The following is a 25,840-nucleotide window of genomic DNA, read 5'->3' on the forward strand; positions in this document are numbered from 1 at the left end:
TGGTCGTCCTGGGAGCAGATGCGGCGGAGGCGAATTGGGAATATGGGATGGCATTTTTACAAGGGGCAGGGTGGGAGGAGGTGTAATCTAGGTAGCTGTGGGAGTCGATCAGTTTATGGTGAATGTCCGTGTTGAGTCGGTCGCCCGAGATAGAAATGGAGAGGTCTAGGAAGGCGAGGGAAGAGTCTGAGATGGTCCAGGTGAATTTGAGGTCGGGGTGGAAGGTGTTAGTAAAGTGGATGAACTGTTCAACCTCCTCGTGGGAGCATGAGATAGCGCCGATACAGTCATCGATGTCGCGGAGGAAAAGGTGGGGGGGGGTGCCAGCGTAGCTGCGGAAGATGAACTGTTCCACATAGCCGACGAAGAGGCAGGCATAGCTGGGGCCCATGTGGGTGCTCATGACTACTCCTTTGGTTTGGAGGAAGTGGGAGGATTGGAAAGAGAAGTTGTTCAGAGTGAGGACCAGTTCAGTCAGTCGAAGGAGAGTGTCAGTGGAAGGGTACTGTTTGGATCAGCGGGAAAGGAAGAAGCGGAGGGCTTTGAGGCCCTCGAGATGGGGGATGGAGGTGTATAGGGACTAGATGTCCATGGTGAAGATAAGGCTTTGGGGGCTGGGGAAGCGAAAATCATGGAGGTAGCGAAGGGCATGGGTGGTGTCCAGAACGTAGGTGGGGAGTTCTTGGACTAAGGGGGACAGGACCGTGTCAAGGTATGCAGAGATGGGTTCGGTGGGGCAGAAGCAGGCTGAGACAAATGGGTCGGCCAGGGCAGTCAGGTTTGTGGATTTTAGGCAGGAGGTAGAAACAGGGTTGTGGGACTATGAGGTTGGAGGCGGCGGATGAGATCTCCCACTTCCTCCAAACCAAAAGGAGTAGCCATGAGCACCCGCATGGGCCCCAGCTATGCCTGCCTCTTCGTCAGATATGTGGAACAGTCCATCTTCCGCAGCTACACTGGCACCACCCCCCTTTTCCTCCACTACATTGATAACTGTATCGGCGCTATCTCGTGCTCCCACGAGGTGGTTGAACAGTTCATCCTTCCACCCCGACCTCAAATTTACCTGGACTGTCTCAGACTCCTCCCTCCCCTTCCTAGACCTCTCCATTTCTATCTCGGTTGACCGACTCAACACGAACATTTACTATAAGCCGACGGACTCCCACCTAGATTACACCTCCTCCTATCTTGTCCCCTGTAAAAACACCATCCTATATTCCCAATTCCTTCGCTTCCGCCCCATCTGCTCCCAGGAGGACCAATTCCAATACCGAGCAACCCAGATGGCCCCCTTCTTCAAAGACCGCAATTTCCCCTCAGACATGGTTGACGATGCTATCCACCGCATCTCCTCCACTTCCCGCTCCTCTGCCCTTGAACCCCACCCCTCCAATCGCCACCAGGACAGAACCCCACTGGTCCTCACCTACCACCCCACCAACCTCCAAATACATTGTATCATCCTTAGTCATTTCCGCCACCTCCAAACAGACCCCACCACCAAGGATATATTTCCCTCCCCTCTCCTATCAGCGTTCCGGAAAGACCACTCCCTCCGCGACTCCCTCATCAGGTCCACACCCCCCACCAACCCAACCTCCACTCCCGGCACCTTCCCCTGCAACTGCAAGAAATGCAAAACTTGCGCCCACACCTCCCCCCAATGGATCCTTCCATATCCGTCACAAATTCACCTGCACCTCCACACACATCATTTACTGCATCCGCTGCACCCGATGTGGCCTCCTATACATTGGGGAGATAGGCCGCCTACTTGCGGAACATTTCAGAGAACACCTCTGGGACACCTGCACCAACCAACCCAACCGCCCCGTGGCTGAACACTAACTCCCCCAAGGACATGCAGGTCATTGGCCTCCTCCATCGCCAGACCATGGCAACACAACGCCTGAACGAAGAGCACCTCATCTTCCACTTAGGAACCCTCCAACCACAAGGGATTAATGCAGATTTCTCCAGCTTCCTCATTTTCCCTCCCCCCACCTTTTCTCAGTCCCAACCCTCGGTCTCAGCACCGCCTTCTTGACCTGCAATCTTCTTCCCGACCTCTCCGCCCCCAACCCCTCTCCGGCCTATCACCCTCATCCTCACCTCCTTCCACCTATCGCATTCCCAACGCCCCTCCCTACCTTTTATCTTGGCCTGCTTGGCACACCCTCCTTATTCCTGAAGAAGGGCTTATGCCCGAAACGTCGATTCTTCTGTTTCCATCAGTATACATTACCTCATTTCTATGCATTGAAATTCATCTGCTGGATATCTGATTGTTTGGCCAACTTGTCAATGTCCCTCCGAAGTCACACAGTGTCTGCCTCGCAATTTTCTCCCCAGTTGGGTATCATTTGCAAATTTAGAGATTTTACCCTCAAACCCCATCTCCATATAAATAAAATCAGAAAAAGAATACCACTTTCAACTCAACTCCAATCTGAGAAATGCTCATCTAAACCCACCACCCTCTGTTTCCTATCTTTTTAGCCAACTTATAATGCATGCTGCCAAAGACACATCAATCCCAAACATTTGATTTTCTGCCATGGTGCACCATGGTGACATTGGCAAGACCAGAGTACTGTGTGTCACTTGGGTCTCTTAATGATTAGATGCATTGGACACAATTCAAAGGTGGTTAGATTGATACCTGGAATGAGTGGATTGCTTTACAAAGACAGGTTGGACTGACTGGGTTGGTTTTCAAAGCTTAGATTAGATTACTTAGTGTGGAAACAGGCCCTTCGGCCCAACAAGTCCACACTGACCCGCCGAAGCGCAACACACCCAGACCCATTCCCCTACATTTACCCTTTCACCTAACACTATGGGCAATTTAGCATGGCCAATTCACCTAATCTGCACATTTTTGGACTGTGGGAGGAAACCGGAGCACCCGGAGGAAACCCACGCAGACACAGTGAGAATGTGAAACTCCACACAGAGAGTGTTGTCTGAGGTGGGAATTGAACCCGGGTCTCTGGCACTGTGAGGCAGCAGTGCCGCCCACTGTTTAGAGTGAAGGGTGATTTTATTGAAATAAGATCCTGAATGGTCTTGAAGATAATTACTCTTGTGGGAGAGTCTAGAATAAAGGGACCACTTAAAATTAGGGATCACCCTTTTAGGACAAATATACGGGGATTCGTTTTTGAGGGTTGAGAGACTTTAGAACTCAGATGAGGACAGAAACATTTAATAACCTTGCCCCGAAAGTGGAAGTAGACAGATCCTAGTTAGGCAAGGGAATCAAGTTTCAAATAGAGGAAATATGGAACCCAAGCAGATCAGCAATGATTTTATTGAATAGCAGAGCAAACTTGAAGGAACAAATTGCCTATTTCTGTTCCTAATTTATCAGCTTGTAATTGTGAAACTCCATTTTACCTTGCTATTCCTAGAGTCCCTAACTCTCTTTCCCATCAATCATCGAGCAGGATTATTTTCCTGACTAAAAGCTGGACTTACCCTCCTCTTTCACTTCTCTATTTTAATTCCACCATTCTTTCCACTCTTTTCTTCTTCCATTTCCCAATCCCTTCCTTCACATCTCTCCTTGGCTTATTTTTTGCTCCTGACCAGCCTGTAGCACTGACTCAAATAACTTTGGATTGAGAACAGCATGAAAATGTATTTCCAGCACACTGTTCAGGCATTTTTTTTCCTTTAGCTTAAGTATTTTCTATTCATGAGATTTCCTTAAATGATGTCGGAAAACCAGAAAAAATTTCAAAAGCTTTATTGAGATAAAATTTATATAGAGCTGTTAAAAAAATGAAAAACAGTGCTCTGGTTACACATATACTGACACATTAGTTTTGTATTTGAGAGAGAGAGAGAGAGAGAGAGAGAGAGAGAGAGAGAGAGAGAGAGAGAGAGAGAGAGAGAGAGAGAGGGGGAGATCAGAGAAGAAAGGGGCAAAGAAACTATGTTAATATTCAATTTTTAAAGTGAAAAACACCATTTTGAAGCTATCCAATTATCCATGTTTTGACGCCACTTTAACAAGTTCATTGCTGAGCCCTTACAACATTTAATATAAGAATCTGATACAAACATACTGTCAAATTGACAATTTATACCAAGATCTTTCTTTCTGCTCCTCGTTATCTATGTAAATGTGCAACTCCAATTTGCTCATCTCTTGCGTGCCAGTAACGAGAAAGGAGTGAAGCTGAAGCATCCAGTCACATCAGCAGCACAATGAGCACACTAACACCCCAGCGTGAGTGGATCAGAGCAGGTGTAGCAGTATGCAAGTGGGTTTCAGGGAGTGAGACAATATTGTTTGAAATGACAACTCAGGTGGGCAAAATAATAAAACAAACATGATTCACACTGGCTGACTGCAGTAAGTGATGAGCATGGTGTCCAGGCAAATGAGGAAATTACACAGTCCCATCATGGTATCCATATCATGGAAATAACTTGTAGCACGGTAAGCAATTCCCAAATTCAACCTTTAAAATGTGCAAGTTCACAAACTGCTGCAAGTGACACTAATACTTTCTGGGAGTAATGTGCAACCTGATTTTTGCTGAAGTAGTTCTGAGATCAAACAAGTCAAGAACTCCACTGTTGCTCAGATTTGTTTTATTGCCTCTAAAATAATTAACATTTAGCTCATTTCCAATCCACAGACCTCCTGTATACTCACACACTCCCTTTGATTATTGTACTTTTATAGTCTCACATGGACCTCTAATCTTGTTTTGGGGGAATTTTCTAGTTTTGAGCTACTTTAAGATTCCTATCCCAAAAGTATTCAATCAAGTGATTTCAAAATCACCTCAGCATTGTTAATAAATCCTTCCAGACAGTAACCTTTAACATGTTAAATATTTCATCCTTTAAATCCAGTTTACATGCTTCAGAGATCTTGCTTCTCTAGCTGCATTTTAAAAATGTCATTTGGCATCTACAATATTAATTTCTATTTTCCTCTTAGCTTCTTCACCTGCTCTTTAATTTTAAAAAAGAGAGATTGGCTTGGTGATCTGTTTTATTTTGCCTTCTAAAGGAGATGAGTTCCACTGATTTTTCCTATTGTTTTATTAATCCATCTCCAGTTTGTCAAATAGTTAGTTCTTGGGTAGTGCTCACAGAATAGGATATCTTTGAAAGATATTCCATTTGTTAAAGTTATAAAGATCAAGCCCCTCTGGCAATTATATGCATGTTCTTCCCATTATGTGACTTCATCCCTTTTAACAAGTTACGTACCTGAATTTCTGGTCAAGCCTGGCTTGAATTTGAAGATAGACAGACCCAGGAATGCTCAGTAATCAATGACATATAAAGCAGTGAGTCTCAAATGGTGAAATTGGGCAGCATTAATTTCAGCACAATGTCACCAAAGCAAAAGAGAGGATTAATGTAAGAGAACTTAGTGATTATGCACCGACACTTCTGAAATGTTAAGAATTTAATAATTTGTCAATTTACCTTCATGCAATTACAAAGAATGTAGAAAAGAACAAAATTTAAAAAAAAAGGTTCATCTGGCACTTGATTGCACCCAGAAAGGGGAATGCCAAAAACAGACACATTTGACATGCTTAATCCTACAGAATTATGAAACATTCTTTCGTCTCCTTTTGTCATACACAATTCCATTCTGAACATTCACTAAGGTCTCAGGAGCTAGACAGGTGGAGGAAACCTGCTACAAAACATCCACAGAAGATGACATCATTAGCAGTATCCTGCAGTTTACGGTTTTTAAATTGTCCATTTTAACAAACGGGTCAGGGCAGTTCAAAATCTGGTTAATGCTGTGAAAGTGCATTGTCACAAATCTAACTGGCAAATTTAAAAAGATCAGGTGCTGTTATAGTGTTTTGCCTGAGCAATCTACAAAACCATCTTTGCAACATATGGTACTACACTGGATACACCCATGTTATTCACACAGCCAGAAGATGCCATTCCCCTGACTTTACTTGCTTGTGCAGAAGACTTGAAGCCACTCTACAGGGTTTACCAAATAGACACATACTGCTAATAGGGGATTGTATTTTGAAAAAAACCCAACTTTTACATCTATATAAAGTGTTTGAGACAGGACTGAAGGGAACTTTGATGAAAGACAGCTGCAGGTTTCCAATAAGGCAGACAAAATTCAATGTGCTCACGGTCCTAATTGCTACACAAAGTTGGGGAGTCATGTTTGACCTCCAAAGCACAGAAAACATTCAAATAAGTTTTTAAAAAAAACACATCCTCTGACTTTACAGTTGCAAATGAATATTCTATCTCGAGAAAATGCTTTTATAAAAAGACAGATTTATAGTGAAGTTGCTTCTGTACTTGTATTGGTTTCTGATTATGGGTGTTCTGTCCTATTCATAATGGAGGCTAGATTCCATAGCACTAATTCAAAAAATATGTAGCTGCACAAGTTATTTGAAAGTCATGATTGCCAGTGTTCATTTGTTTTCTGAATTTCACTCTATCCTAATACCAGAGAAATGTCTATTTTGAGACCATGCTTCCACTAATGGGCTCATTAGTCAGGGCTCCTAAATGCACTGCTCCATTGTTCCTCTGAAACAAGACGACCAAGGTCACTGTGCTATAATGTAAATGCAATTTGAATAACATTGACTTCTTTGCTACATAAGTAAATGGACAAAAGGAAAATAAAAACTGGCTGAGAACAGCCTTTACTCAAAAAAAATTGTGCTTCTCTGCAAACCCCCTCATCCTTACTTCCACGTACTCTTTTGCCAACTTCACTGAACGGAAGTTAGATACATTTTATGTAAAGAGAACCCTAACCATGGCCACGTGTTACTGTACAAGTGTGCTGTCTAATGTGCATGTACCCTCTCCACTTCAAGCTCCTGGAGTTACTGATTCCTACCACTATCCCAACACGGCCAGTGTCACAATAGAGCCTGATGTTTAATCCAAAATGCACAAGTAAACTTTGTAGCAAGGTCAATAAACCACAATTATTACACTTTTGGGGGGGATTGAGAAGAATAAAAATGTAAGGATGCAAGCCTTCCTGCTAATTTTGTTTTTTCCATCTATTACAGCAAATTATGCGCACAGGGATGAAACAATTAGGATGGAGAAATAGTGTAATGTTAGCTCTCTAAAACTCAGGAGCACTTTGGCTCATTTAAGATAGCTTGTTAAAATAAGTCATCAAATATGAAATTATAGCAAACCAATTAAAAAAAAACAAACATTCTGGCAAAAGCTTAACTACCCCAAACGAATATGGTTCTTTTCTGCTTGATACACAACAGAAACCGAAAATAATAGAATTTTGATAGAAGTGCTACAGATAACCTTGTGACACCTGGGACAAACAGACTCAGTGAAAACAAATGACAATCAAATGACCAGACAGCAAACAGGCTTTAGAATCTCCCATGAGCATATTTGTCAATTTAATGAAATTGCCAAGGGGGTTTGCTAGCTGGAGACCACAAATTGGATGCTACGCATTGAAAAGCTCCTCCCTTAAGTAAAATGTTAACGTGGCTCCCACTTGCCAGCAGTGCGAGATCATAAAGATTTCTATAAGCCTTAATATTGGCTTGTGGGTTATGTTAATTATTTAACCTATTCACTAATTCTGGCAGCTTCTATTGGAGAAAAAGTGTTCGTTACTTTTTAAACCATTGGAAAAGAAAATTTTACTGTGTAAACGTTTGACATGTTAGGCTGAGGAAAGGTCGAGGCGGGTGGGGGCTTCATAAAGGACGGACGGTGCAAACTCTATGTGAAGGTCAGACCAGCCTCGTTATACACCTTGAAGACTTTCTCGATAGCGTTTACGTAGGCAGCTGTTCTCAAATCCAGGCCCAGGTTATATTTCATCCCTGTGCGCATGATTTGCTGTAATAGATGGAAAAAAACAAAATTAGCAGGAAGGCTTGCATCCTTACATTTTTATTCTTCTCAATCCCAAAAGTGTAATAAATCTACAGCAATGACAGCCTCTAGCACATCACTCTCCTAACCACTCTTAATATTCACCATTTTAAATTAAGCACTTTTAAAAAAAAAATAAACCTGGTCAGGAGATATCACACTCTCCTGGAGCAGGGGCCGGGGGGGGGGGGGGGGAACTTGACTACCTCCTGGCTTAGAGGTAGGGACACAAATACTGCACCACAATAGCCCTCCATTTTTAATTTAGAAGATAATTTGCAAGTCACAATAGCGACCTAAGTCGTACCAGGTGTGACCAGGTACTGTCTACTAAAGACCTTGGCTCACTGTGCAGTCACATGTCCTAGAAAGTGCATTAGCAAGGATATTGTTAGAAAAAAACTGGAGGGAGAAGAGAAGATCATAATCTCTGTTTCTTCCAAGAGCAAAGTCTCCACTTCATTGTAATTTTGCATTTTGCTCTCCATTCATGGCAGAAAACTGTTGCAAGAGATTTTTGTAAATGGAAAAATGCTACAACACAGAGCTGCCTTTGTTTAACAGGTTGCTATTCACTTGCATTACAATGCTGGAGAGAGGATTCTTTCCAAAAAGCAACACTTAAAATTTGACCATTTCAAAATTAACAGGCATGGGTGATTTGGAAGAATAATTCTAAGTGCCTAAACAAATCAGAACAAGTCCCCATCATGAAGCACTCCTTAATTTGTCCTTGGCAAGCTTGGTGGGCAGGAGGGTAGGCCAATTTTACAGTTTGCTGGCTGTTTTCAATGGCTTGTCAAGTAACTCAACAGTTTTGCAAATTTAGTGCAAGGAAGCCATCAGAACATATTACTTATGTTTGTGTAATTCCCACTAATAGTGGGCAAACTCAACATGTGATTCTAGATAAACAGTCACTGTTGTTTCATGTAGGGAGGCATCCATTCCCCACTTCCAGCATTGGGAATGCTAGTCATTCTAAAGGGTTTATAAGATACATGTGCCCAAACCAAAGAAGTAGGTCACATATAATGAAACATGCAATTTTAAAGAATTAACAGAGGAGTACTTTTGTCATGTCCTTATTCTCAAAATGGAAAGGGATTTACAGAACGTAATTAAAACAGTTACTTCTGAAGCGATTACAAGCCATCTGTTTGGAGCAGAGTGCTCTTAACATCTATTGAGAGGGATTAAATAAACAATTGTTAAAAGTAAACCGAACAGACTAAGAGTAAATAACTGGAGATTCCAAGGCTATAGTCAGTCAGTCTACAGGCCTTTAAGATGACACACTTAGCTTAGGAGATCATATGGATGCAGTGCACAGACTGCTTTACACGGAGTCTGTTAGGAGGGAGAATGAGACATGATAACAGTGAGCCACAGCTTGGATGCTTTCAAATTCTCTGCATTTTTTCTTTCAAAGTGCATAGAATCCATGTCAACCAAATTTCTTAAATGATTCAGAGACAATCACTTGATGAAGGAGCGTCGCTCCGAAAGCTAGTGCTTCCAATTAAACCTGTTGGACTATAACCTGGTGTTGTGAGATTTTTAAATTTCTTAAACAATGCAGAGTTTATGCAAATAGAATATCTGTCCTCCTCCAGCATTTAACTCAATGAAAACTGTCGCTGGAAAGCGCAGCTAGTCAGGCAGCATCTGAGGAGCAGGAAAAGTGTGTTTCGGGCATAAGCCCTTCATCAGGAGCACAGACCAGAAATTAACAAAATAAATCCCATTCCTGTATTTGAAATCCCCTAGAATGTAGCTTCCGACTAGAAACACATTAAGGAATAACCCTTAAAATTTAAAATGTATTGTGGAAGAAATGTACATGGACTATGTTTGTTTTAAAAGTGAATAGATTCCAGTTGGCTAGGAAGAGAAATGTGGAGAGACATCTGTTCAATCTCAAACTAGTTTACAGCTCTACATAGAAAAATTGCAATTAAATAGCATCTTCTTTGATCGGAGGATGTTGTAAAGTACTTCACAACTAATTTGTGCACAGGATTCTACTAACAGTAATTAGATAATAAAAACAAATCTGATCTAGTAGACTTGTTCAGGGGTAAAGGTTCCCCAAGATCAATCCTCCTTCAAGACAGTCCTCAGGCAGTGAAGGACCCTCTTAGAAATAGTGAAGTTAGATTCAAGAAATGGAAGACAAAGTCCTTTACAGAAGAACAATCCAAGATTTAAAATTTACAAGATTATGAAGCAGAAAATAGTGTTTTGTGGGGCCAATTTTTATGTGTGCAATACCAAGAGAGCCAGGCACTTGGGCAATTACAAACAAGTTCAAGAGTCGTCATACTGCCAGAGGCAAGGGCGTAACACAAAAAGGCAAGGAAGAATTTCAGACTTTATGCAGTGCCTTAAAGCATCACCCAACCCAGCATTTCTCACTCTTTTCTTACATAATATAAATTTGTCTACTCACACGAATAGACAGAGTATAATGTCACCACACCCAACAAGCATTATATCATGGCATATACTAATTCTGTACCTTAAGCAAGGGACTCAAGGGACAGCTGACAGAGTGTTAATCACTTCTGCCTCCGAGCTAGAAAATACAGGTAAGCTACAATTCAGAGACTTCAGTGCAGTAATGGAGAGTTGCATTGATGAAGGTGCCAACTCTCAGGCATGTTAAACATGATGTGCTTAGATAAAATAGACACAATTACCTGTAAAAGAGCAAACAGGGAACGTGAGCGTAAGACAGCATTTCACAGTAATAGAAATTGGAATGTAGGGCTTCATAAGGACCAGTGCTGAGATACTTATTATCTTGTTACAATATCAAAATTAAGGTTATGTTTTGGGACTGTGTCACTAAGACAAAGTGGAGGAATGAACCCATTCTGAATGCTGCCCAACAAGGTGGCTTTGTTGTTCAAGGTTAAAGATGCTGACACCTGTAGACAATGGTAAGAACAGTTGTACCGACTACAGTTAGACAATTTCCAAGACTCATAGGGAGATATTACAAATGTCAGGTTTTAAAATTATATTTTTAAAAACAGTTTCAATTCCATAAAGTGAGCAGATTAGGGGTACACCAATTAGCATTTCTACCTGGATTCAAGGCCCATATGATTCACACTGCTGCCAAGATAAATTTTGGGAAGAGAAAATGTCCATTCACATACTTAGTAGTGCCAGATTACAAGGTTTCCAAGACATCACTGACAATTCGGTCTGCAGCCATGTGAAAGGCAGACAGCAGGAGATGGAGGCAAGTAATCCTACATCTGAAGCAAACAAAATTATAATGCTGTTGTTCACAGAGAACTTGGTTGGGAGCTCACATTCAGGTTGAAGAAACATAGTTCCTAAGGATTTAAAAGTAGGTTGGAAGATTTGTCTAGCTTGGACTAAAGGGAAGGAATCTCTAGTATAATCCTCAATGTCAGTCAGTCCTGGGAATTAGAAATTACCCAGATGGGGAAGGGAAAAAAAGTAACATGGATCGTGGGAGCCAAGAATAATTTGGAATAGGTTCCTGGAGATTGAACTGTTCTATTTAAAAAGCTGTGTAATATCTGTGGCATAAGGATTTTTGTCATGTGAAAATTTAAATGGGGAGGGGGGGGTCTTTTCTGGAGTTCAGATTATAAACAGCATAATAGGATGAATCAATACTGTCTTTAATTCATTTGTTACAAGACTTAGAATCAACTTGTTACCCTTCCAATCATTGGAAATTCAAGTAGCTTTTTAAAGTTATGACCTCTATATTGATTAGAAGTGTAATTTATACGACTACTTTAGATCTTGGAATTAAACCTAAATCATGGGACGAGGTTAGGTGGGATATCTGGTCGGCATGGACGAGTTGGACCAAAGGGCCTGTTTCCATGCTGTACATCTCTATGACTCTACATAATACTCGGGGGAATGCAACAAAACATGAGACAATGTTACTTTTCAGAAATAACAAATGGGCAAAATGTTTTAGAGGTAAGTATTGCATTTAATAAGAAATATAAGGAAGTGATATTACATGGAGCAGAATCTAAACAGAGAGGAAGATCAAAAGATTTGAGTACAAATACACAAAATGGTGACACAGGTCAATGAGGCCATAAGAAAAGCAAGCCAAGCGCAGGAGTTTTTTTCTAGATGGATGAAAATTATATTAAACTTGTATTTGAATTCTTGTTAGACCACATTTAGAATAGTTACCATGTTATAAACCAGATATAGCAACTTTGAAAGAATTAAGGATAATGGAAATGTGGGGGTTATACCTATCAGAAGATACTAAAAAGATACTGAAAAGAGAAAGCTAGCTCAAAGAATATCTTGAAAATGATGAAAGTTTTGATATTGTGTAGTCTGTGTTGCCATTTATGGGGAAGACCACTAGAGGCTATGGATAGGTAACAGTCACCAAAAAAAAAGGAATTCAGAATAAACTTCAAATATTTAAATGTGGAATTTACCACCACAGGGGAGCTTGCAGTGTAGAGTGATGCCAACAGCATGGGCTCAATTCATGTATTGGCCGTGGTTACCATGCAGGACTCTTTTTCCAGTCTCTCCCATTCCCTAAGGAGTGGTGATCCTCAGGTTAAACACTACTAGTTGTCTCTGTAATGAGACAGTAACCTTATGATCTGATAAGACTATGGCATCTTCACCTTTTATTATAGCTTCCTTTGCTTAATGTATTTCACGTACATACCTTTGCTGAGCGTTCCATGGTATATGCAAGACCAGAGTGGACAATATCTTTCTCAGAAGCACCCTGTGGAGTGACAAAAGCAAAAAGGAAGAAAGAGGGACATGTTAACCTAGGAAAATAACAGCAATTGAGAGAGAGCGAGAGAGAGAGAGAGAGAGAGAGAGGAAAGAGAGAAAAAAAGAGAGAGAAAAAAAGAGAGAGAGAGAGAGAGAGAGAGAGAGAGAGAGAGAGAGAGAGGGAGAGAGAAAGAAATATATATTTCAGTATCTTACCAGAACAAGCAATCTGGCAGAATAATTAGGATTGCTGTTCTGGAGAAAACAATTTTCATTTAAAATGGCCAAACCCACCTTTTCATACATAGCCTAGATACTGAGACTTTCTTCAGCATCTCTCTAAATGAGGCATCTGAAGGCTGACAGGAATACCTCCTGGGGAATAGTCAGCCTCAGATAATTTACTTTCAACCTCCTCTCTGAACTCAAAAGTTTTCCATCACCTTAAATAATGTGATTCAAGTTTTGCTCCGGTCTTCTATTAGATTTTACTCAATTTAATTTGGAGCAATTTGGTTGCAAGTTGCTTTCATTCTTATTTTTAAATTCTTAAATAAAATTAAGGTTCCAGAGAACATTTTCTACTTACATCTGAGGGACAAAAATATATTGTGGACAAACAAACTTTAATGGTGTTAGCCTGACATTGATTCCAAGATCAGGATTTGTTACTTCTGGATATTAGCTTAATTCCATCTTAATTTGGACTTAAATTGGCTTTCCCACAACAAACTTTAAAAGGCACTGAAGCCTTGGAGACCCTGGCAACCTACACGCCTCTCAGGAACATCGCAAATGGTTGTTAAATAGAATGGCAGCCTAGTCACAGCCTATACAATAGCAGTAAAGCTCAGCTGTCAAAGATTTAGTGTTACAGTCCAGTTGCATTCCATGTTTTCATTCAGCTAAGGTTGTGGATGTGAACAGTCCTACAGGAATGTCAATCAAATTTGTAGATTGAATTTCTGTAATAATAACAAGTTATATGTTCATTTAGTAAGGGAATAATTGACCAGCATTACAAAATAAACTTTTTTTTTCAGTGAGCTGTTTGACTTAGAAATGTTCTCAACAAAAACAGGTGGTGAAGTTTACAGATTCCAACAGAATTCAAGACATTTACAGTCTACCTCTAGTCTATACCTACCAGACTGTCACTTTGAGGCTGGCTCATTGCATCGTCAGTCACTGAGCTGAGCACATTGTCGACAGAGTTCACTTCACTGAAGACCATGAGTTTTCCCATAGGAACAGCTCACTCAGTCCCTCAATCCCGTTCCAGCGAGAGATAATGGGATGCTCTGTATCTCAACTCCAAACCTCTCAACACATTTGGCCCCCAAAAATCTATTGATTTATTAACTAAACTAGCTACTGCTTTGAGTTCCATACTTTAATAATACTTTTAACAATATACGATCAAATTCTTTTCTGAATGGCCCAATTATAAGATCATATCTCCACCTTCTGGAGCTCACACTAGAGAATAGTTTCTTGACCTACTCTTTCAATTCTTTTCAAAATTGAAATAACCCCAAATCAAATCATTGTGACCACCTCTATTCAATAGAATACCTGAACATATGTTGAATATGTGAGATCTTGTAATTCACCCCTTGATATTGTGATAACATTCTGTGAACATGAATTGCACTCCTTTCATGACCAACGGGGGTATTATATCTTGTTTGTGAAATGTAATTGCCTAGAATCATACAATACTCCCAAAGTGACTAAACCAGAGCTTGTTATGAAGGCAGCTTTACAAAAAAAGAAAATAAATGCTGGCTGACCAGTTGCCTTTCCCACCTTTAGTCTGAACTTACTGATTAGAATAGAACGGAGAGCAACTTTGCTTTCTGACGACAGTAACACTGGAGATGGCTTTGAGAGAGACACCAAAAGAACAAAGAATCTAAGTAATCATCATCAATAAGAAATCAATTTTTTGCATGTCACACTCCAAGTTTGAAGTTTACAAACTGTGGATCTCAATCTACATCTGACCCCTCCCCCATACTGCTCACCAACTCTGGATAATTTGTCTCTGAAGGTCTACTCTATTTATTTTGTACAAATCTAAACATAATTCAGTGTTACTGGCTTAAAAAGGAAAATCGTTTTGAAACAGCATTTACAAGTGATGCTTTCCCTCAGATTTACTGCAACAAGTTAAAAGCAAAATGTGCAAACATAATAAAATCTGCATTTGAATTACCAGCATTTCTGGAATCTCTACTTTAAAGCAACACACAAAAGGTCACTTCAAACTAATTATAAATGCTAATATAAAGACTAGGTGTCTCTGTTGCATGTAATGCAAGGGATTTTAAGAATGTAGCCTCTGACTAACACGGCAAACATGATACTTTCTAGGCAAGGGTTAAAGCAAACTTTGAGGTAAAAAAAAATAGAAGAAAGAAATGTTCAATCTTTTCCTTGAGATCGAGCCAGGCAAATGCAAGCCTCCACATCAAGATACAGTAGACCAGGAGTAACTGGTTTCCCAGTCACTCCTCTATAACAAGCTGAAGGGTGTAATTTGGCCTTGACCTGAACACCTCCCTGCAAGCACTACTTAGCAACTCACTGAAATAATTTTTCTTCCAAAATATCACCAAATATAAAGCATGATTTGTGCACTCAGAGGGAACATAAACCTTTGGTGACAGAACTAAAGTATCTTAACAACACTGACAATAAGAAGCAATACACTTTGCCAGGGTCAGCTTCAGCCAGAACTGAACAGACCTATAGAAAGGATTTCTCTCCATAGATGCTGACAGGCTAGAGGCTCTCCAATAGTGATTTTATTCGAAAAGTGGAGCAGTCTGTCACATACAATCATTAGAGAAAGAGGTACACTGGCACTTCTATCATTACAGAATCCATTTAAAGTCTACTTAACACGTTAGAGTGATATTAATTTCTCAAATTAGGTTAAAGGGCAGAAGTGGAAGTTAGCAAATGAGCAGTAGTTATTTCATTTCCAGAATCAACAATAAAACACCTGCCAATTTTCCAGCTCTTTTCTTCAATTGAGAATGCACCATTGTCGTGAGATGATGTACAGAATGATTAGAATGGTCTCAAAGGAAAGTCAACATAGAGTAGGGATGCAATAAACATCCTGAGAATACGGCATATATCATTCAAAGACAGACAGGTGGGCTAAACAGGAACTGTCTCTCAGCAAGGGCAGCTATATCACTTATATGCTGGTTGCTGGTATCAGATATTAAGCACAATTGCTGATCCACAAAGTGTTTACATTGTATTAATTCAGAACTCCACTGGATCTGAAACGTAAACGAGAAAGCAGAGACCAATTCAACTGCACAGAGTTAGCACTCCAGACTGATGGCTAAACACAGCAGAGCCTTTGCCAACATGACAACTCTGCAATTCAAAGCAACCAAGTGCTCTGACATTTTTAATGATGTTTATCCAGATATGCACTGACTGCTAAATTGAAACTTGCACAAAACTATTCAAAACCTGTTTTATTACGACAATGGAGATCCGCCAGTCTATCTGGTCTCTAGGCAACCAGTTCTTCCTTTCATCAAGGAAATGCTTTTATTCAAGGTTCTGAGCCAAACGCCTCGTCCAGAATGAACAGTATTACAATTGATGACCGATATTCAGAACTGTTAGACACTTCTTGGAAGAGAAAATACTGCAGATGCAATAAGCTGCATAAGTAGTTACCACATCCAGTTTATATGGATAGTGCTAGTTGTATAAATGGTGGATTCAGCTGTCCAACTTTAGACGAAACACCTTCATTCTTGAAGGGACTGAGATTTAAAAATAGTGTCACCAGCATTTGCCAGCCTTCATTTCAGTATTTTCAGATGGGAATAAATGCATTCCCAAGATTCAAGTGAATTGTCTCCACCCTTTGTTTATTCTATCCATGATATTCAGCCATAAAAGTAAAAACAAAATGAGGAATAAATACTAAAACAAATTGCTGGTACAACTATGTATACATCACTCAAAATAAAGTGAGGTTCTTGGGATCATGGTGAAGAACCAGATGCAAAATGGATGTCTGAGGCATGGCAATATGTGTGGTTGGATCACCAGATTCCTAATCAATTGACTACCACACTCAGTTAAAAACCATTTCCCTCTTAGTCCATGTTTGGACAACTCAACAATGATCTGTGCCTATCGTACATCATTGAGGAGGAATAGAAGACCTTAACTTAGCAAGCAGGAAGAGATTTTTCCTTCAACTTACGCACTTTGCTAATGCAGAACTAAATGTTTTCAGTCAGTCAGTGATTTTCAAACTGTTGGTAGCTAAGAATTGGGTATTTATGCTGAAGCTGAGAGACAATGCATTGCCAGGATAGAAGAAAAGTTGAAAGAGAGATATAAGAGCGAGATTAGATTCCCTACAGTTTGAAAACTGGTCCTTCGACCCAACAAGTCCACACCGACCCTCCGAAGAGTAACCCACCCAGACTCATTCCGCTACCTTGTATTTACCCCTGACAAATGCACATAACACTATTGAAAATTTAGCATGGCAAATTCACTTGACCTGCACACAGAGTCATAGTCATAGAGATGTACAGCATGGAAATAGACCCTTCGGTCCAACCCGTCCATGCCGACCAGATATCCCAACCCAATCTAGTCCCACCTGCCAGCACCCGGCCCGTATCCCTCCAAACCCTTCCTATTCATATACCCATCCAAATGCCTTTTAAATGTTGCAATTGTACCAGCCTCCACCACTTCCTCTGGCAGCTCATTCCATACACATACCACCCTCCATGAAAACGTTGCCCCTTAGGTCTCTTTTATATCTTTCCACTCTCTCCCTAAACCTATGCCCTCACGTTCTGGACTCCCCAACCCAAGGGAAAAGACTTTGCCTATTTATCCTATCCATGCCCCTCAATTTTGTAAACCTCTAAGGTCACCCCTCAGCCTCCGACGCTCCAGGGAAAACAGCACCAGCCTGTTCAGCCTCTCCCTGTAGCTTAGATCCTCCAACCCTGGCAACATCCTTGTAAATCTTTTCTGAACCCTTTCAAGTATCACAACATCTTTCCGATAGGAAGGAGACCAGAATTGCATGCAATATTCCAGCAGTGGCCTAACCAATGTCCTGTACAACCGCAACATGACCTCCCAACTCCTGTACTCAATACTGTGACCAATAAAGGAAAGCATACCAAATGCCCTCTTCACTATCCTATCTACCTGCGACTCCACTTTCAAGGAGCTATGAACGTGCACTCCAAGGTCTCTTTATACAGCAACACTCCCTAGGACCTTACCATTAAGTGTATACGTCCTGCTAAGATTTGCTTTCCCAAAATGCAGCACCTCACATTTAACTGAATTAAACACCATCTGCCACTTCTCAGCCCATTGGCCCATCTGGTCCAGATCCTGTTGTAATCTGAGGTAACCCTCTTCGCTGTCCACTACACCTCCAATTTTGGTGTCATCCGCAAATTTACTAACTGTACCTCTTATGCTCGCATCCAAATCATTTATGTAAATGACAAAAAGTAGAGGACCCAGCACCGATCCTTGTGGCACTCCACTGGTCACAGGCCTCCAGTCTGAAAAACAACCCTCCACCACCACCCTCTGCCTTCTACCTTTGAGCCAGTTCTGTATCCAAATGGCTAGTTCTCCCTGTATTCCATGAGATCTAACCTTGCTAATCAGTCTCCCATGGGGAACCTTGTCGAACGCCTTACTGAAGTCCATACAGATCACATCTACTATTCTGCCCTCATCAATCTTCTTTGTTACTTCATCAAAAAACTCAACTAACATCTTTGGATTGTTGGAGGAAACCCACACAGACAGGAAGACTATGCAAACTCCACAGAGGCAGGAATCGAACCCAGGTCCCTGCCACTGGAAGGCAGCAGTGCTAACCACTGAGCCACCCTGCCACCCTAAGAGTGAGAAAATCAGTTAGCTATGCTGAATGTAACCCATGTAACGTAACAATGGGCCTAAGAGAACGTGGGAATGTGTGACTGTGCTAAAAGCAACCATGACATAACAGGGCCAAATGTAGGTTGGTAAGCAACATGTAAGGATGCAACCAGGGTCTAGCTAATGAACTCTGTTGAGTCCTAGAGGTGCAGGCTCCCCAAGTGTTAGGTCTGCTTTCTTCACAGACCTGCTGAGTTTCTCCAGCAACTGATTTTGTTTCAGATCTCCAGCATCTGCTGTTTTATTTTGTTATGCAATAACAATTTCAGAATAAGGTTACATTCAGAGCAGCTGTATTTAATTTGAATTACTAGGGGTTTGGGGACAACAACAGGGACGTTGGGGGAATTAAAAGGAGTGCTGCAAGAAACTCACCGCTATTCTGGCTTGGAATTCTGCTGTTGGTACAACTGGTATAGTACCACCATGCTTGCCAAACTTCCTTTCCAAACTTTCCTGAACAGACACTGAGGAGGAAATGGAACAAGATTATTGATTGGACAAAATCAAAGTTCAGTTAAGTAATTGATGGAAAATTTGCCCCGAGATAGTAATTTCTCCCCGATCCAAAGCCTTTGTAAAGCTTTCTAAGCTTTCCAAAGCTTTTTTGGAGGTAGACACAGAAATTTTAAGCAATTGGATTTGCAGAAAAAGGCCCAGCCAGTGGTGTCAGGATGCATTGTGCTTTGCCAGATTCTAATTAATTTGTTTGTTGGCTCAATAGAACAAGGCATCTTCTGATTAAGGATTTCAAATGTGAATCTTCCAAGTTTTTCAGTCATCTTAAGGGGCTGATTAGATTTAGCATTCATTTGCCTCTTCAGCTATACATTGTACATTTATGTAGCACCTTTAATATAGTAAAGGATGCCAAGGCACTTAATATGAGCACAAACAGAAAAGACACAACCAAATACTTATTCAAACAAATAGGATTTATACAGAGTCGACAGTTTAGGGATGTGATACCAGAACTTCAAGCCTTGATATCTACAGTCCCAATTACTGAGAGTCAGCTGAAGGAAGTAGGGGAAATGTACTAGACACCAAATTACAGACTTCAAGGAGGATTATCCAACTGATTATGGGGGTGAAGCCATATATGGCTTATTTAGTGATTGCACTACAGAGTAGCAGAAGTAGGCTATTCAGCCCATTGAGTCTGCTATTCAATGAGATCATAGCTGATCTGATCATCCTTAACACAACTTTCCTTTCTTTTCCCTAAACATAGATTCCCTTACTGATTCAAAATCTCAGCCTTTAATATATTTAACCAGCCTCAACAACTGTGGTTTTAAAGAAAACTCCACAGATGCACTACCTTCTCAGAAGCAATTCCTCCTTATGTCTTAAAATGTGAGACCCCTTTTGAGATAACACCCTCTGGTCCTAGACTCTCCCACAAAGAGAAACCACCTTTCTGCATTTATCCTGTCATGTCCAAAAACTTGTATGTTTCAAGAAGGCTGTCCCCATTCTAAATGGGAATTGGTACAGGTCCAATACACATTTTCAACAGTAAATAATTAAGAAAGCTAACAGGATGTTTCACTTATTGCAAGGAAAATTGAATACAACAGTAGTGAAGCTATGCTTAAATTATACAGGTTACTAGAGAAACCACACCTGTAGTACTGTACACAGCATATTGGCCATATTTTAAGGAGAGATGTTAATACTTTGGAGGCAATTCAGAGAAGTTACTATACTGACTAATAGCTGAAATATAAACAGAAACAGCTGGACAAAATCAGCAATTCAGGCAGCATCTGTGGAGAGAGAGAAAGTAGAGTTAAACATTTTGGGTCCAGTGACCCTTCTTCCAAATGTCTGGAGAATTACTGAGGAGAGGTTGAGTAGATTGGACCTGTGCTGGAAATGTGTTGCTGGAAAAGCGCAGCAGGTCAGGCAGCATCCAGGGAACAGGAGAATCGACGTTTCGGGCATAAGCCCTTCTTCAGGGCTTATGAAGAAGCCCTTATGAAGAAGGGCTTATGCCCAAAACGTCGATTCTCCTGTTCCTTGGATGCTGCCTGACCTGCTGCGCTTTTCCAGCAACACATTTTCAGCTCTGATCTCCAGCATCTGCAGACCTCACTTTCTCCCTAATTATTTACTGTACCTGCTTACTGTGAATCATGCATGAAGACCCCAGACTTGTGAAATCTCTCAATTTATATAAAAAGTGTTTTTTTTTTTAAATTCTTCCTGCAAAAAGTTGGATTTCACATTTTCCCAAATTACATTCCATTTGCCACATCTTTGCCCACTCACTTAATCTATCAATAAATTGGTTGTAACATTGTGTCCTGTTTACAGCTTACCGTCCTACCTATCTTTGTGTCATAAGCATATTTGAAAATCAGACTTTGCCCCTCTTCAATAAGTCATTTATACAAGTTATAAAGAGTTGAGGTCTAAGCACTGATCCTTGCTTCACACAACTTTCTTTTGCAAGCCTGAAAAAGGACCATTTTACACCTATCAACTCTCTACCTCCTGTAACCAGCTTACCTTCCACGAAAACCAGTATGTTACCCCCAATACCATGAGCTTTTATTTCCTTCAATAACCTTTGATTTGTCACTTTGTTGCATGCCTTCTAGATATCTAAGTATAATACGTCCACAAGTTTCCCTTTATCCATAATATGTACCATCTCCTCAAAGAACTCCAACAGGTTGGTCAAACTTGATTTTCCTTTTACAAAATCATGTTGATTCTCCATGATTACACTGAACATTCCCAAGTGCCCTGCTTTAACCTTTCTAATAATAGCTAACATCTTCCCTGTAACAAGTGTTCAGTTGTGTTTCCTGCTTTCTGTCCCCCTCCTTTTAAAGGAAAGGAATTACATTCACTAACTTTCAAAGTAATGGAGCTGTCCTAGAATCAATGGTGGTTTGGACAATTAAAGTCATTGCATCAAATATCTCACTGGCTCCTTCTTTTAAGACCCTCACACACTTTTTCTTCTTCCCCTCTGCCCTGCTTGCATTTGTATAAACCTTACTATTACTGATTGTTCAAAATAGGAAACAATCATAATTTGAAAAGTGGCTCTCTTCACAGATGCTGTCTAACTTGCTGAATGTTTCCAACATTGTAATTATTCTGGACTTTTTTCAATTGCCCCCAAGCTAAGGCACACCTGAAAATTCCAATAATTACTTATGCAGCAGTCAGACATTACCTTGTGATTCCTTCCCAGCCTACCAAATTACCCGTTACATTCTTTATAACCCGGTCATCACAAGCTTTTGAAAGGAAGCTACTGGCTCAGTTAGCAATACATGTATGCTCACTGCAACTGCTCAAATTAAGGTAATGTTTTGTTGTTCAGTTAGTACGGTGTGTGGGGTCCTGTGGTGTCAAACTCAGAATAATAATGAGCAAAGGACGGAGCAATCTAAGTGTGGCTGAACTACTGCCTTTCGAATTGTGTTGCTGACTAGTTGACTGGAACCTTTGATAAATTTCAGCCATCATCTGCATCAGATTAAAATGAAGGACACAGGAATTAGTACATAATATTAATATCCCTCAACTATTAATGAACACCAAATTACCCACTCCAATTACAACGTATTCAAGAACAGCTCCTATGGTGAAAGATTCCACCCAAGGAAACCTGTGACAGCTGTGGGGAGGAGGGTGACAGTGGGAGATAAAGAGACTATTTAGATAGAAGACTTTGAAGTAAAAAAAAAACCTACCTTAACAATTTTTAAGGACATAGATCAGGTTAAAAAAAAAAGTGAGGATTTAAAGGAGTGCAAGTCAGGAATTCTTGAATGGTTTATGCCCAAAACATTGACTCTCCTGCTCCTGAAATCCTGCCTGACTTGCCATGCTTTTTCAGCACCACACTATCAAATCTGACTCTCCAGCATCCGCAGTCTTCACTTTCTCGGAGGATTTAAAGGAGCCAAGCAATTGCTAGCACTCAATTGGAACTCTATGACAGCCATGGAAGCTCAATCCCAAAATTATGCCCAAATGTATATTGGGGTAAAGTTCCACATGGGTTTGTACTTTTCAGCATCTTAACCAAATGACCATTTGGAGGCAAGGATGGTAAATATTGTCCAAAACAGGTCTTATCCTAACTAAATGTCCATGCCACATTCCAGCAAGAATCAGTGACTAGCAATTAAGAGCAGAACTGCTGGCTGATTCGCTCCCCACTTCCCACACCAACCCTTTCTTGGCCTACAGACAGATACAAAATGTAATAGTTCATATAGTGTCTGAGTGATGGCTCCGGAACTTCCACTGCATCATTTGATTCATTGCGCTGTTAATTATAAATCCAATATGAAAAACTATAAGATAACTTGGCAAAGTTCTCCATGGAGTGTTAGCCTTCACTATTGTATTCCTACGTCTACAAGAAAGCATCATTACTTACTTAGTAGATGGTAGTTGGAGTCACGCTCATATTTGAAAGTCAAACGGCCATAGCTAACATGGTTCAGATTTTTCAGCCACTCAAAATAGGAAACTGTGACACCACCAGCATTCAGATATAGATCCTGCAAACACGGGTTACAAAAAAAAAAGAAAGAGTTAGCCTTCTGATTGCCGTGATCCAGTTTGTGAAATTCAACAACACATTGATGGAGTGGGATTACTCGGAGATCCCATTCTGAGCTTCGCCAATGTAGGGACAGGAGACTAGTTGCTGTGTGCCCCAAAGTTAATAATTATGAAGCTGCACTTTCATATATCCCTAATGGACTTAACAGGAACAACTGTCAACCTGATCAGAAGTGTCCACTGCTAAGTCTCTTAAGTGCAATTGGTACAACACAGGGTTTGAGAGAGGACTAGAAGCCACAATGGGTAACCAGGTTTAGATAATTTACAATGGTCACTACAGTGAAATAATCTAACTTAGGAACACAAACAGAAATTGCTGGAGACACTTAGCAGGTCTGGCAACATCTGTGGAGAGAAAGCAGAGTTAATGGTAAGTTCGGTGATCCTTCTAAATTCAGAGTTTTGAAGGCTCACTGGATTTAACAAGTTAATTGTATTTTTTTCCTCCACACATACTGTCAGACCTGCAGGTTTTAGATCTCTCCCATCCAAAGTTCTTTGTTTTATTCTAATATAGGGTCTTACTACCTTTTTCAATACTGTTGTTCTTGTTAGGTACACATTGTATATGATAAGATTCTCTGGTGTTTCAATGTTGCATTCACCATGATGCACATTTAAGACAACAAATATAAAGCTATACATATTGTGGGATTACTTCCTCTTGGTTGGGGAACCAGCAACAAGCAGTTACAAATACAACAATTCCATGAAGTGTTGGAGGAAGATGGCCATATAAGCAGAGGGCTACAATTACCTGGAGTGTGTGGTCTGCCATTCAATTAGATAATCATTGATTAATTTTAGGTATCATAAACCCTTGATACTATTAAATATTAGTCAAATCAATTGAACTGATGTTAAAAGCTCTTTTTTCCTGTTTTGGGTCTGGCAGGGACTGTTCCACGTTTGCACCACCGTGTGCATACTTTTCAGTATGATCCTAAATGGTCTGATTACAATGGAGCATAGCCTTAAAGATGTAATATTCCTTTCCAACTATTTCTTTAATCACCTTTGACACAAGCAGATCACCCCTTCTACACGTAAGGGAACAGTCTGCAATTTGCCTTCCTAGTTTAATCTTTTTCATCTTGTTGTCCATCTGGTGAATGACAGGTTAGGAGAAACATCCTTCACGTGGGGGCTGTTTGAGCTCAGATTATTTTACCACAGGATGCAGACAGGTAACAGTGGATTTTAAAATGGAAACATAAATAAAACAGCTGAAGGGAATAGAACCAGAGAACGCAAATAACATGTGTTTCCTCTGGCAAGGACTGTGACATGGGAAGAATGGCCTCAAGGTTTACACCTTCATTGTTTTATACATCATTATTCTGTAACAAGCTTAATCCTTCCCATTTATGCATAACATGCAGTATTTTTAAAATTTCATAAATAGCATTAAATGGAATTGTTCATTTGACTGGCTTGTCAAGTGTCCAAATGTGTTTCTTACTTCTTGTATAGGCTTATGTTTAAACAAATTTTAAAAACAGGAGTGACTTATTCAGAAATTAGTACTAATTAATTCCTTTTGGTAAAATTGCTTCAGTAATGCCTTTTGTAATTGCTTCAGTAATATTCTCCAGTTTACTAGTTGTACTATTGGCATATTTCTCACAAGAGTAGTCTATGGACTAAGCACGTAGGTGAGATAAAGTGACAACTACAGGACAGCAAATTTAGATTCGGTTTGGACTACTTTTTTTTTATTGAATGATCCTTACCAGCTCCTAAAAAGAGAGTGTATTTGGTAAATATGGTTGTCTGTTAGTTTAAGGGTCATGTGATGTTATGATGACACCAGGCATTTTGGCAGGAAACAGCTTAATCTTGCTACCTACAGAGTAAACATCTCCTTAATGATGTTTTGCTATTTAACACTTCAGCCTGGTACTTCATGAAACATCACACTAACTCATGGGGGCAAGGACTTGTGGAACTCTACACTGGTATTAGCCACAGTTTACTTCATATTTCAAAACCTAAAAAGAGGGTTAATGTCACACAAATGAAGTCTGCAATCCCTTGCATTTAGAATCAAGGCTGATGAAATTAAAAAGAGAGAAACTACTTTTCTTGTGGAGAAAGTTCAGAACAAGGAGGCATAGTCTTTAAAATTCAAGCTAGGTCATTACAAAAATACACAGAATGGAGATCTTTCTCCCTCAGAAAGTTGCCAAGGGTCAGAAACCAATTGAAATATTCAAAACAGACTTTTTTTTTTAAAAAAGGCAAAGGCGTTAAGAGTTATAGGATAAAAGAGACAAAAGGAGTTCTGATGCAGGAGTAGAGTGGTGCTGGAAAAGCACAGCAGTTCAGGCAGCATCCGAGAAGCAATAAAATCGACGTTTCGGGCAAAAGCCTTTCATCAGCGATACAGGCAGAGTGCCTGAAGGGTGGAGAGATAAATGAGGAGGGTGGGGATGGGGAGAAAGTAGCATAGAGTACGATAGGTGAGTGGGGATGGAAATGAAGGTCATAGGTCTGGGAGGAGGGTAGGGGAAGGTAGCAAAGAGTACAATGGGTGGGATGAAGGTGATAGGTCAGAGAGAAGGGTGGAGTGGATAGGTGGAAAAGAAGA

At 40.4% G+C, this 25,840-nt stretch overlaps 1 protein-coding gene across 2 annotated transcripts in view; it reads right to left on the reverse strand.

Moving 5' to 3' along the window:
• Positions 1-5,427: 5,427 nt before the first annotated feature.
• The window catches only part of LOC122541765 (glutamate dehydrogenase, mitochondrial), an 80,865-nt gene continuing 60,452 nt past the window's right edge, over positions 5,428-25,840 (reverse strand). Inside the window, exons 10-13 of one of the 2 annotated variants that reach the window (XM_043678718.1) lie at positions 23,060-23,183; positions 19,021-19,112; positions 12,611-12,673; positions 5,428-7,869 (exon numbers count right to left, since the gene is read on the reverse strand). In XM_043678718.1, coding sequence (XP_043534653.1) covers positions 7,750-7,869; positions 12,611-12,673; positions 19,021-19,112; positions 23,060-23,183 — 399 coding nt within the window. In that variant the 3' untranslated portion in view covers positions 5,428-7,749. The remainder of the gene's footprint in view (positions 7,870-12,610; positions 12,674-19,020; positions 19,113-23,059; positions 23,184-25,840) is intronic. The other variant, XM_043678719.1, reaches the window with a different exon arrangement.

The sequence above is a fragment of the Chiloscyllium plagiosum genome, chromosome 38 (assembly GCF_004010195.1).
Source record: "Chiloscyllium plagiosum isolate BGI_BamShark_2017 chromosome 38, ASM401019v2, whole genome shotgun sequence".
In the NCBI taxonomy this organism is placed as follows: domain Eukaryota; kingdom Metazoa; phylum Chordata; class Chondrichthyes; order Orectolobiformes; family Hemiscylliidae; genus Chiloscyllium; species Chiloscyllium plagiosum.